Below are 14,682 nucleotides of genomic sequence, written 5' to 3' on the forward strand. Positions count from 1 at the left end.
TTTCATTGTGTGGGTATACCGATTTTTGTTTATCCATTCATCAGTTGATATACATTTGGGTTGTCTCTGCTTTTTGGCTATTATGACTAATGCTGCTTTGAGCATTTGTGTACAAGTTTTTGTGTGGACACGTTTTTATATCTCTTGATTATATACCTAGGAGTGAATTTACTGGGTTATTCAGTTTTTGGTTTTGTTTTTGTTTTTTTGGCTGCACTGCACAGCTTGTGGGATCTTAGTTCCCTGACCAGGGATCAAACCCCGGTTCCCTGCAGTGGAAGCACGGAGTCGTAACCACTGGACTGCCAGGGAATTCCCTGGGTTATTTAGTTTTAATGAGTCCCTTAGTCTGTATCTTCACAAAATCTTTAAAAATGCTTGTTGCCTGTCTTTTGTTCATATCCCTGGCAGTCTTGCTGTTTTCAGTTATATCCCAGAAACTTTGAAGTTCCCTGTATTCAGCCGCTTAAATCCTGCTTTCTTTTAAATCCTAAATACTTTTTTTTTTTTTTTTTGCGGTACATGGGCCTCTCACTGTTGTGGCCTTTCCCATTGCGGAGCACAGGCTCCGGACGCGCAGGCTCAGCGGCCATGACTCACGGGCCCAGCCGCTTCACGGCATGTGGGATCTTCCCGGACCGGAGCACAAACCTGTGTCCCCTGCATCGGCAGGCGGACTCTCAACCACTGCGCCACCAGGGAAGCCCCTAAATACTTTTTTTATCCATGCCTTACTCTTTACTGGAACCACTGCCCTACTTTAGACCTTTATTATCTCTCACCATTATCTAATGAAATAGCCCAGAATATTCCACTATTTTCTTTCTAATAGTCCCCCTCCCAACTCTAATACTTCTCTTATTAGAGTGTTTTATTAGTACTTTAATATACAAATTATAGGACAGATATTATACTTGTTGATTTCATTTTGTGTCTTCCCAGTGAGATAATGAAGCTGGGAAGCTCTATAATGGCCAGGATTATATCTATCGCCAGAGCTTGTTACAATATCTGGCACGTGTCCTTATTCCTAGAGGTATACTTGCTGGGTTAAACATTAGTCACTTATATCTTATAGACTTGGTCTATATTGACTTGGTCTATATAGACTTGGTCTATATAGACACTCTATCTTATAGACTTGGTCTGTATTGCCAACATGCCCTACACACACCGTGCTGTTTCCCTGACATATGCTTTTGTGCAGTCATGCTACTAGCAGTTGTATGAAAGTGCTTATCTCTCCATACTCTATCTACCATCACCTTTTTAAAAAATCAGTCATTTAAATATCTGTCTTGCATCTAATAATATCATCTGTTCTGAAGTTCATCTCTCCACTTACATCTTCTCTACTCCACCATCATCCCACACTCCACTACATTCCTTTATGCTGCCCATAGTTTTCCCTGTGCCTGGGATGCCCTTCCCTTGCCAACATTTTTCACTTGGCTAACTCCTATGCATTCTTTGAAGTTTGGCCCAAATCTCAGTTCCTTTAGGAAGCAAGCCTTCTCTGAAATTCCAGACTGGAGAAATTACCCTTTTCAATTCTGGAACATCTTTTGGATGGCTTTTACTGTAACGTTCGTATCATTATTTTGAAACTATCTGTTTCTCTCTTTAGTGAACTACAAGCTTTTCAACAGTGAGAACTATTGCTTTGAATCTTTGGAGCTTTGTATAGTACCTGGAGCAATAGACAGTAAATAATTGATAAACATTTCTACAGATTGCCTTTAGGAAGTCCACATGGTGGTATAAGGCACTATAGGGATAAGCTCTTAAGTAAGTTTATATGTAGTAAAGCCTATAACTTATACATGCGTGTGTGTGTGTGTGTGTAAAATATGTTGTAATTTTAAAACAGGAAAGATTCAATGTGTAATAAATAAGTTTAGAAGCCAGGTGTATATATGGATTTTTATAGAGCACAAGTTACCGGTGAATTAGCAAGGGCTTGCATTCTGGAGCAGAAGGAAATAAATTTCTGTTGCCCATTCTCTATTCTTATGTGGTCTAGTTTAATACAAAATTATCATCAGAATTTTTTGTTACATGCTTACCCACTTACGGCATAGTTCTGGGAGTTGGACAAAGAAAATTAAAGACTCTCATCAATTTGAGTCACACAAAATAGTGACACAGAATACTGGTAGAACATACTGAGATACAGATTGCAGTCAAGAAAAATTTCTATGCCCAATGTAGTCATGACTCACATTAAGAAAACATAATTCCCTTTTTCTTTTTTCCTTTTTTTTTTTGTAGTTAGGGAATGCATTTAGCTGTATGTACTAGAAAACCTATTGCAGTGGCTTGACCAGATAGGGGTTTATTTTTCTCATATAATATGAAATCTGGAGATAGTGAGTCCAAAGTTGGTGTGGCATCTCTAGGTAACAGTAGGAACCCCTGCCACGTTTACTTTTGCCTTAGTGTGGGACAATTGCCATGCTTGCAGCTACTCCACTGTGGGTCATTGTGACCTTTCCAGACAGGATAAAGGAGGAAGCAAGCCTAGTTGTTCCCAATTAAAGAGGTTTCCTGAAAGTCTTATCCAGCAATTTTGTTTTATACCTGATTGACCAAGACCTTGTTACTTGGCTACTCCTGATCTGCAAGGGAATCTGGGAAGGAGAATATTTTTAACCTGGCACACTGTTACCCTGAACAAAAATCAGGTGGCTTTTAGGCAGAAAGAAAGAGAGATTGAAAACTGGGAACAAGAATTAGTATCTGCTGGGACTTCCCTGGTGATCCAGTGGTTAACACTCCGCACTAACAATGCAGGGAGCGTAGGTTTGATCCCTGGTCAGGGAACTAAGATCCCACATGCTGCGCAGAGCAGCCAAAAAAAAAAAGAATTAGTATCTGCTGTTGAGTGCCATAGCCTAGTGCACATACATATACTTACCACTGACCACACATAGAGCATGAGGAGTCCACCTAAATAATTATTTTAGATGAATGACTCTTTGTTTCTTTTATTTTTAAAAATTTATTTATTTTATTTATTATTTATTTTGGACTGCGTTGGGTCTTTGTTGCTGCGCGCGGGCTTTCTCTAGTTGAAAGGGGACTACTCTTTGTTGCAGTGCACGGGCTTCTCATCGTGGTGGCTTCTCTTGTTGCGGAGCATGGGCTCTAGGCGCACAGGCTTCAGTAGTTGTGGCTCGCGGGCTCTAGAGCGCAGGCTCAGTAGTTGTGGCGCACGGGCTTAGTTGCTCTGCGCCATGTGGGATCTTCCTGGACCAGGGCTTGAACCCGTGTCCCCTGCATTGGCAGGTGGATTCTTAACCACTGCGCCACCAGGGAAGCCCTCTTTTTTTATTTTAAAACTTTCAAAAGATTATTTACTGAAAATTGTGGGAACATAATGGCGGCCAGTTTTTTAAATCTTCCTGGATCTTCCTCCTAAAAACAGAGTATGTTGATATCATGTACCTTTTAATATGATGTGATAAGAAGGGCATTTCACTTATGTGGTATTCTTCTCCAAGACCCATAACTCCAGTCTAATGAGAAAACATCAGACAAATCCGAATTGAGGGACATTCTACAAAATACCAACCAGTATTCTTCAAAACTGTCAAGGTCATGAAAGACTGAGACACTGTCACAGATCGGAGGAGCCTAAGGACACGTGATAATTAAATGCAATGTGGTATTGTGATAGGATCCTGGTAGAGAGTAAGGACATTAGTGAAAAACTGGTGAAATCCAAGTAAAGTCTACAGTTTAGTTACTAGTATTATACCAATATTAATTTATTGGTTTTGACTAATGTACCTTGGTTATGTAAGATGTTAACATTAAAGGAAGAAGAATATACAAGAACTTTCTGAAGTATCTTTGTAATGTTTCTATCAATCTAAAATTGTTCCAAAACAAAAAAAATTACAATAGCTAGAGAAACTAGGACAGCAAAACCAAAAACTTTACAATCAAACCTTGTATCTGCAGTGAACTGTAGATCTTTGATTATTGGCATTTGTGAAGGGAAGGAAGCAGAGGGAAGGCAACAGGGTTTCTGATGGCCCTGAGAACAGGAGAACCTCTAAATCACCAACAGGTATTCACTGGAGAAACATCTAGAATAGTAACTGAAACTGGGAAGGGGTTCTGCCCTTAGAGGGTGTGTAGGAGGGAATGGAGATAAACTGTGGCAACTTTTGAAATTAACAAACTGAAGTTCTAATGGAAAACTGCACTGAGAGAAACTTCTAGGGGTAGAATCCACTTTGAGCAAGACAGGAACAAAGAAAAGGACAAGGTAAAAGTCAGAGAAAGAGCAGAGGGTAGAAAGAAGGAAGAGTTGTATGTTTTTTGTTTTGTGTTTTGTTTGTTAGTCACTTTTCAAAAATAAGAGAAAATCTCTAAAGCCATGAAGCTTAGAAAAACCCATCCTGGCTCATACCCCTTCCTCACAAAATTACAGGAAAACTCACTTAAGTTTAAAAATGAGTTTGAATCCATGTACAACTACTATTAGCAAAAGATAGCAATAGCAACAACAGAAAGAAGCAGAAAAACTCTCTAAGGCAGTGGAAGGCTCCTGGAAAGACATGCTCACCAAACAGATGAAAATTGAAAATGAGCTAATTTAGGAAATGATGGAAGTTTACCTTCTATTTAGGAAAATATCAGAATTGAGGTGATTGGAGAAAAGGAGAATTTGAAAAGAGAACTGATGGACCACACAAAAAAATTAGAAATAAGAGGAAAAAATCATTTCAGAAATAAAGATGAAAATAAAAGGAACATCAAATAATGACAACAAATATGACTCAAAAAACACAAAATAAAGCAATTAATTTGTTATATTTAATAGAAGGAGGGAAGCTTTTAAAATAAAAGAAAGCAAGAAAAGAAGGACTTCCCTGGTGGCACAGTGGTTAAGAATCCACCTGCTAATGCAGGGGACATGGGTTCGATCCCCGGTCCAGGAAGATCCCACATGCTGCAGAGCAAATAAGTTCATGTGCCACAACTACTGAGCCCACGCCCTAGAGCCTGTGAGGCACAACTACTGAAGACTGCGTGCTTAGAGCCCCTGCTCTGCAACAAGAGAAGCTACCGCAGTGAGCACACACGCCGCAACGAAGGATAGCCCCCGCTCAACACAACTAGAGAAAAGAGCCCGCGCACAGCAACGAAGACCCAACTCAGCCATAAATAAATAAAAATAAATTACAAAAAAAAGAAGTAAAGGAGTTTGAGAAGAAATGATACGAAATATAGGCAAGGAGGAACCAACATTCATCTTAACTAAGTTCCTGAGGAAGAAAACAGCCAAATGCATGGGACAGAAAGAAAACTTTCCCAAAATGTGCCTGGGAGGGACTTCCCTGGTGGCACAGTGGTTAAGAATCCACCTGCCAATATAGGGGACACGGGTTCGAGCTCTGGTCCAGGAAGATCCCACATGCTGTGGAGCAACTAAGCCCACAAGCCACAGCTACTGAGCATGTGCTCTTGGGTCCACAAGCCACAACTATTGAGCCCATGTGCCACAACTATTGAAGCCTGTGCACCTAGAGCCCATGCTCTGCAACAAAAGAAGCCACCGCAAAGAGAAGCCCACACGTCACAACAAAGAGTAGCCCCTGCTTGCCACAGCTAGAGAAAGCCGGCACACAGCAACAAAGACCCAATGCAGGCAAATAATTTAAATAAATAAATAAATTTATTTTAAAAATTTAAAAATGTGCCTGGGGAAATCGACCCAGAATGGCCAACACTGAGACATAGTCTATTAAAACTGGTGGACTTTAAAGAAAAATGACATTTGGGCATCCTAGCAAAAAAAGACCTAATCACTTACAAATGAAGGAAAATGGATTTTCACTAGACTTTTTGACAGCATGTTTAGTGTTAGAATGCAATGGATTAACATTTAAGAGAATCAAGGAAATAAAACAACAACCAAGAGTTTTCTGTTCAGACAAATAGACCTCCAAGTATAAAGATCACTAACATGTAAGAATAAAAGAAAGAGTGTTCACATGATCCCTTCCTGTGGAATCTACTAGAGCTTCAAATAGTTAAAATGACTAGAGGACCAGATTACGGTACCTGAATACTAATTTCCCATGAAAAGAAACTAGGAATACTTGAAGAAATAGCTGATTCTAGATCTAGAGCAGAAAATTAATATCAAATGTGAGACATCTTGTCAAAGAACAAAGGAGCCAACTTGATGTTTCTGTGGCCAAGTGCAGGATAGCTTGAGCATCAGTAAGGATAATAACTGCAGTGGATAGAAGCATCAAATATGTTTAAATCCATGAGTTCATATCAATGCAAAAAAGACTGACTATGGGGGGGGCTTAAGGGAACTACTTGAGGTGGTGGAAATATTCTGTATCATGCTTTATTAGTGGTTACATTACTTACTGTATACATTTGCCTAAAGCATAGTTTCTCAACCTCAGCACTATTGACATTTTGATCCAGGTAGTTATTTGGGGGGGGAGGAGCAAAGCTGTCCTATGCATTGTAGAATATTTAGCAGCACTAGATGCCAAACATGAAAATCAAAAATGCCTATATTGTCAGATGTCTCCTGGGGAGTATAATGGTGCCAGTTTGAGAACCCTGGTCTAAACTTACTAAAAGGGTGAATTTTTATTGTATGTGAATTGTATCTCAGGAAACTTGATTTTTAAGAAAAGGAGAACTCATTAGTCACTTTTTTTTTTTTTTTCCCGTACGTGGGCCTCTCACTGTTGTGGCCTCTCCCGTTGCGGAGCACAGGCTCCAGACGCGCAGGCTCAGCGGCCATGGCTCACGGGCCCAGCCATCATCCCGGACCGGGGCACGAACCTGTGTCCCCTCCATCGGCAGGCGGACTCTCAACCACTGCGCCACCAGGGAAGCCCCGTTAGTCACTTTTTAAGGAGTCTAGGAAACCAACTCATTATTTTAAAAACTACTAATTGACAGAATCAAGCATTTATCTTATCTCTTTTACATTAGACTGTACTTCAAGAGTAACCAAATAGTCAATATAGGGATGGATTTATGGGTCATTTATATATATCACTCCCAGTTGTCAGTTTTTGTGCCATTAAAGGTATGATTCTTCTATTCCTTTTTCTCTAATTTTCTACCTCTAATATACTTTGTTTGGACTGGGAAACTAGATTAATAAAATTATTATTGTTTAGAAATATAAAGGAGAATTCCCTGACAGTCCAGGGGTTAGGAATTTCACTACTGGGGGCTTTGGTTCAATCCCTGGATCCTTATGTATTGTGAATCATCTATTTCTGTTACTAGAGACTTTTTTTTTTTTAATGCAGCACCAGGTCTTAGTTGCAACATGTGGGGTCTTAGTTGCAGCATGTGGGCTCTTACTTGTGGAATGTGGGATCTAGTTCCCCAACCAGGGATCGAACCCGGGCCCCCAGCATTGGGAGCACAGAGTCTTACCCACTGGACCACCAGGGAAGTCCTTAGAGATGTTTTTATTTCTTGATTTGGGGACATATTCTGGATACCTGTTCCTCACGCATAAGTGGTGTTACCAATATTCTGTTTCAACATGGCTGAAAAGACACAAACACTTTGTGGTCTGAGATATGCTTCTTTGAGTTAAATCTGTTGTGTAAATTGAAACATATTCAGAAAACCCAGTGTGTGTTTAATATAGGTATAGTTTTAAAGTTTTAGTCTTACTGTATTAGTACTTACTGAATTAAAGTTAAAGAACACAGTGTTCCCAAAATCATTTCAGAAAGCAGATAAATAGGGAAGTGTATGGGAACCACCCTTCTGAAAATTACTGAGGAGGTTCTTATTTCATCTTATTTTAGTATTACCCAAGTTTTTTCTCAGAGAAGAATAGGGTGTTTGACTTACCATGTGGTGGTCTTGAAAGTTCATGACTTCAGCACACTTCTTCACTTTGAGGAAACTAAAAAAGTGTGTAACTACCATAGCTATTTCAGAAACTGATGCTAGAGGCAACCACTGGGTTGGGCAAGACTGTCATTAAACTGTGCCTTTGGTTTACTAGTTATTTTAATCATGGAAAGGAAAATCCATAATTTATTTCATTGCTTAACCAGTGCCACATTTTAAGATAAAACTGTTCTTTTTCTAAAACTGTTATTAAAAGAGGCAAGAAACAGATTTTGGTCTGATGTTGATGCTTTGTTGACATTTTATCCGTTCTTTTTGTTAAATGAAATTCAAAATTATTCATTTTATCTAAGCCCATTCTCAGTTTTCTTATTTTAAAAAAATTTGAAATCATTGTGGGGGTCCAGGAGGATGTTAATTTTTGACTGTCCATTTCATAAGAATTTGAAAAGAGGGTTAGAGATTTAGTTTTAGTAGTCCTGATATCTAAGTATTTCTCTGTGTTCCTATTTAGTGTATTATGCCTATCTTGAATATTATTCTTATGTTTCAATAAAATGGAGAAAGATTTGCCTCTTTCCAGTTGATTGGGACAAGGGAGAACTTTGGGGATTAATAATTGCTTCTCAAATTTTAATGGAGTTAGATTAGCTTGGAAAATAGATCAAAGAAGATGATCTGCTGATATACACCACAGTTTTGTCTTATTTCTAAAGACTTATTATAGATAGCTGGATCTACAGTTTTATAAATTTCTCTTCTGAAGGTAATTTTTGGTAGGTAACCACTGGCAATACTAACTAGCATCCTGTCTTGTCTGCTGAGCTGTTTGGCTTATTTTAAAGGATAAATTCTCCATCCCCACTAGGGGGAGTTTCCACTCAGTAACACATACAATTTTAAGGTGGAATGATTATGTGAAATACTGGTGTATCTTATTCCATGATTTCTCACTATCTTTTTTCCACAAGATATTTTCCTAATAGTAATAGCTACAATGTATTGAATGTTTGCTATGTGACAGATACTATGCTAAGCGCCCTACATGTATTATTTCATTTGTTTTTCACAATAACTTTATGAGATTGTTAAGATTTCATCCCAATTTTACTGATGGAGAAATTGATAACTAGAGAAGTTACTCGATCACTGCCAGAAAAGCAAATCAAATCATAGTGTAGGGGCTCTTATCTAGGATCTGTCTTACTTCAAAACTTGTTCTTAACCTGTACTCCAGTACTTCCCAGTTTTAGTTCTGCCAGTATCATGAAAATCTCAAAATATTCAAATTAAATTTATTTTAATGCAATAAGCTGGTGCTTAGAAGTGGTAGAGTGAGAAAGAAAGTACAAAGAGAGCTGCTTATTAGGTATTGTGACTCGAAATTACGTTGATGAGCTGAAAAGAGTTGAAATTAGGTACAGAAGTAAAGTTAAGAGCCTAGGTTTCTAGATGTTAAGTCTGACCTACCCCGTTTATTTAGTTTCCTTCTTTATAAAATAGATAAAACAAAGCTGGCCATTTCAACACTCTCCAATTATTGGAATCTTAAATATGAATAGAGTCATTAACTTATTTACAAGGTGCTTTCATAGGTGAATGCTTATTGATAGATTTGAAAGCTTGAAAAGAATGTTATGTATTCCTTTAAAACATTGCTTCTGTCTATTGGCCTAGAGCGGCGGTGTTTGAAAATGTCAAGTGTGACCCATTAGTAACTCATAAAATCGATATACTGGGTCATGACCAGCATTAAGGAAAAAAAATTTAAATAGAGTCTAGAAAATTTCAGAATACCCTGCTTCTCATAAGGGTAAGCATTTTTTGTGAAACTTGTTTCAGTTACATGTTTATGTACTAGGTCACAGTGTCATATATATATTTTAACTGTGGGTTGCAAGTTTAAAAAGTTTGAGAAACACTGGCCTGGAGCTTTGTAGCATTTATCTATTTTAATTTAACCAGGACAGAAATTATAGTGATTCATACAGATTTATCTTTATTTATTTTTTAAAAAATAATTTTAGTTATTTTTGGCTGCTTTGGGACTGTTGCTACACGTGGGCTTTCTCTAGTTGCGGCATGCGGGCGGGGGCTGCTCTTCATTGCAGTGCACGGGTTTCTCATTGTGGTGGCTTCTCTTGTTGCAGAACACAGGCTCTAGGCACGCAGGCTTCAGTAGTTGTGGCACGTGGGCTCAGTAGTTGTGGCTCGCGGACTCTAGAGGGCAGGCTCAGTAACTGTGGCGCACGGGCTTAGTTGCTCCACAGCATGTGGGATCTTTCCGGACCAGGGATTGAACCCGTGTCCCCTGCATTGCCAGGTGGATTCTTAACCACTGTGCCACCAGGGAAGTCCACAAATTTATCTTTAAAAGGAAATGACATCAAGTAACATAATAGATTGTATGCACGATATTTTCTTCCTTTTTGTAGCATTCTGAAAAGCATCCAATCCCAAACCGAAACTTTCCTGGGGTGTATATCTAGCTACACAGAATTAACTTAGAGGACCTTCCGTGGCAGTTCAGTGGTTAAGACTGTGCTTCCACTGCAAGGGGCGTGGGTTCAGTCCCTGGTTGGGGAACTAAGATTCTGTCATGCTGCGCAGCATGGCCAAAAGAAAAAAAAGAAAAAATTAACTTTGACCTCAGCTCTTTCCTTTTCTCTTTGTGTTAAAATTTATAATGTACATGTACTATTTCCCGCTGAATATTCAGCACAATTTTTTGCTCATTTTAGGAAGTTTCCTCTTTCCGGTTTTGTATGTTTTCTAGTTTGGAATCCCTTGAAGTCTTATTTTTAGTCACTTCCATTTGGTTGGTTCCATAGCACTTTAGTTCTGGGAATGAATAAGAGATTTGTTGTACATCTTTCTATAACAGTACAGAACTTTATCTCATTCTTTTTAATGCACGTATAGTAGTCCATTGCATAAGTTTATCGTAATTTACTTAACTAGTTCCTCACTGGTGTACATTTTGATTTTTTTCCGTTATTGTTGTTAAAGAGCTACAGAAAACATTATTGTCACATATCTTTGTGTACTCGTGAATATATCCATAGGACATTGCTGATTCAAAGTGAAATTTCTTTGAAGATGTGCACTTAAATTTTTAATAATATTGCCAAATTGGCCTTCAAAAAGGTTGTACTGAGAATTCCCTGGTGGTCCAGTGGTTAGGACTCCGCACTTCCACTGCTGAGGGCGCAGGTTCAGTCTCTCGTTGGGGAACTAATATCCTGCAAGCTGCATGGCACAGCAAAAAAAAGAGTTTGTACTAATTTATCACCACCTGTATATAAAAATGCCTGTTTCCCTGTATCCTTTGCCAATTCTGTGCATTATTAGAGTTTTAACTTTTTGTAACCTGGTAGGTGAAAAATTACAAGTCTATTATAAATAGAGTTGCATTTTAAAAATTGAGTGAGAATGAGCATGTTTTCATAGACTTATTGGCTCTTTGTCTCTTCAACTCTGATTCTTGAGATTTCAAGTATGGGCAGTATCAGTGAATGTGACTTCAAAGTTTTGAAGAAATGGTGCTGTAAAAGTGAAGTGTCACTGAGATGCCTGCGACTGTGACGACTTCCCCTACTTCCCACCTTGACCCTTTTACTCGCTTAATTTCAGGTGATCATGGAGCTCAGCTTGGCCTCCATGGGGCTGGTGGTGATGGAATACATGATGACCCAACAGGTGGAGAGGAAGGAGAGAACAGCCCAGATCCCCAACCCCAAGCTGGTCGGAGGACCCGGCGGGAAGCATGCACCTGCCCCTACTGTAAAGATAGTGAAGGAAGGTAAGTTGACTCAGCCAATCTCTTAAGAGTATAAAGAAGAAAAATTAATAGACTTGGAGGTAAAAAGAAAGGGTTATTTTTAAAAATTTTTAAGTGTTGGCAGTGTTGCAAAGGGATCAGAGACAGCACAGTGCTTTTGATTAGATTGTATATGGGGTCTTGGTTCCAGCTCTGATCCTTTTCAACTCTTTTTTTTTTAAATAAATTTATTTATTTAGTTTTGTCTGTGTTGGGTCTTCGTTGCTGCACGCGGGCTTTCTCTAGTTGTGGCGAGTGGGGTTTACTCTTTGTTGTGGTGCACAGGCTCCTCATTGCGGTGGCTCCTCTTGTTGAGGAGCATGGGCTCTAGGTGCACGGGCTTCAGTAGTTGTGGCTCGCAGGCTCTAGAGCACAGGCTCAGTAGTTGTGGTGCACGGGCTTAGCTGCTCTGCGGCATGTGGGATCTTTCCGGACCAAGGCTCGAACCCGTGTCTCCTGCATTGGCAGGCGGATGCTTAACCACTGCTCCACCAGGGAAGTCCCCTAACAAGATAGCTTATAAAACAGCCTGGCAAAGAAAAAGAAACATACCTACTGTAATGATTTTTTACAGTGGCTGTGTGAAAATCATGAGTTTTCCATAATCTTTTTTTCTCTCAAAATTGATAAAAATACTTATTCTGGGTAGAAAATTCTTCCATCAAGGAATCTAATATGTCCTACAGAAGAGAATTCTGACGAATTTTCTCATTAGTGTACTGGCTATTCAGTATTATCTCTGGAGAGCTCCAAGTTACTTTTTTTCAAGTCACTGATTTTGAAAGAGAATAGAAAGTCACATAGTTTTTTATAAATTTATTTATTTATTGGCTGCATTGGGTCTTTTTTTTTAAAATAAATTTATTTTATTTTTGGCTGAGTTGGGTCTTCGTTGCTGTGCGTGGGCTTTTCTCTAGTTGCGGCAAGCGGGGGCTACTCTTCGTTGTGGTGCGCAGGCTTCTCATCGCGGTGGCTTCTCTTGTAGCAGAGCACGGGCTCTAGGCACGCGGTCTTCAGTAGTTGTGGTGCACAGGCTTAGTTGCTCCACGGCATGTGTGATCTTCCCGGACCAGGGCTCAAACCCATGTCCCCTGCAATGGCAGGCGGATTCTTAACCACTGTGCCACCAGGAAAGCCCCTGCCTTGGGTCTTCGTTGCTGCACGGGGGCTTTCTCTAGTTGCAGCGAGCGGGGGCTACTCTTCATTGTGTTGCGCGGGCTTCTCGTTGCAGTGGCTTCTCTTGTTGTGGAGCACAGGCTCCAGGCATGCGGGCTTCAGTAGTTGTGGCTCGTGGGCTCTATAGCGCCGGCTCAGTAGTTGTGGCACACGGGCTTAGTTGCTCCGTGGCATGTGGGGTCTTCCTGGACCAGGACTCGAACCCATGTCCCCTGCAATGGCAGGTAGATTCTTAACCACTGCACCATCAGGGAAGCCCAAAAGTCACATAGTTTTTTAAATGCCTTTGAAAAAAATCTGTTAAAGTTTTGTTCCATTAAAAATAAGCACAAAAATAAGAAATGTACCAAAACAAGAAATAATTTGAATTCTTTGTAGGTTACCCTATATTACAGGAAAAACTTGAATCAAAAGCACTTGAGTACAATAGAGTTTCCCTCTCACAAAGCTTAAAGTGGATTTAAGTTTTTGAAGGAAATTCTGTGATTTCTACCTAAGTATGATTTCATTTCTGTTAGTGTTGGTTTCCCCCTCCCCATGCCCCACTAATATGTGCTGTTAAAACCCAAGAAAAATCCCTCTTGGAAATCTCCCCAGTGCCCACTAATGGTTCACACATGGTACAAATTGGTTTGGCAAAAACATTTCAGAGCTGATTTCCTGAGAGGAGCTTAGGATTTGCTCCATATAGGGAATATTTTTTTTTACATACCTTGAATTAGTTAGGGTCCTTATTTCCCCTCTTTTGACTTTTATCCATCCCATCATCCTTTTCCACTGAAGTCTCTGATATTGCTGTCTTTTCAGTTTCTGTGTTTGTTTGTTTTAAATTATTTTTGGCTGCCTTGGGTCTTGGTTGCTGCGCAGGCTTTCTCTAGTTGCGGTGAGCAGGGGCTACTCTTCATTGCGGTGCGTGGGCTTCTCATAGCAGTGGATTCTCTTGTCGCGGAGCGTGGGCTCTCAGCACATGGGCTTCAGTAGTTGTGGCTTGTGGGCTGTAGAGCGCAGGCTCAGTAGTTGTGGTGCACGGGTTTAGTTCCTCCGCGGCGCGTGGGATCTTCCTCGAACCTGTGTCTCCTGCATTGGCAGGTGGATTCTTAACCAGTGTGCCACCAGGGAAGCCCTCTTTTCAGCTTTTAATCTTTACTGTTTGGCTCTTGACCTTTATTCTAGGAGAAAAGTTCTATAGTTGTAAAATATTATGTTTTCGTTAAAGTTCTCCACCAAGTGCTTAAATGGAGAGACGCTTTGTTCATTAAGTAAGTTCCCAGCCAAAAATATCACCATGTCACCATATTCACAGTAGTTCTCATGGAAAATGCTTGTATTGAGACTTAATTTCCAGAAAAATATAAGAAAATGCCTCTCACATTTCACAAGTCACCTTGAGAATGATTATCTCTTCAAACATCAAACATCGAGTCAACTAAAGATTTATCTTTTGATACTAAAGAGAGGGCTTTTTTTTTTTTAAATAAAAGTTTGGATTAGTTTTGAGTGGATCCAGTAATTATGATGTATACTGTATACTTTGTGATTCTTTCATTTTTGTCTCTAGAATGAATGATGAATAGTTGTGTTCTCGCTTCCAGGGGCTCTGGGGATCCTGGCAAGAAGAAACAGCACATTTGCCATATGCAAGGCTGTGGCAAAGTATATGGCAAGACCTCACACCTACGGGCACACTTGCGCTGGCATACAGGCGAGAGGCCATTCATGTGTACCTGGTCATACTGTGGGAAGCGCTTCACACGTTCGGACGAGTTACAGAGGCACAAACGCACACACACAGGTGAGCAGGAACTTGGGGAAGGGAG

General features: G+C 39.9%; 1 protein-coding gene across 1 annotated transcript in view; it reads left to right on the top strand.

Moving 5' to 3' along the window:
* Nucleotides 1-14,682, top strand: part of SP1 (Sp1 transcription factor) — a 42,790-nt gene that overhangs the window by 23,056 nt on the left and 5,052 nt on the right. Inside the window, exons 4-5 of the mRNA XM_082666012.1 lie at nucleotides 11,503-11,671; nucleotides 14,458-14,657. Coding sequence (XP_082522138.1) covers nucleotides 11,503-11,671; nucleotides 14,458-14,657 — 369 coding nt within the window. The remainder of the gene's footprint in view (nucleotides 1-11,502; nucleotides 11,672-14,457; nucleotides 14,658-14,682) is intronic.

The sequence above is a fragment of the Grampus griseus genome (genome assembly GCF_964374135.1).
Source record: "Grampus griseus genome assembly, chromosome: 11".
In the NCBI taxonomy this organism is placed as follows: domain Eukaryota; kingdom Metazoa; phylum Chordata; class Mammalia; order Artiodactyla; family Delphinidae; genus Grampus; species Grampus griseus.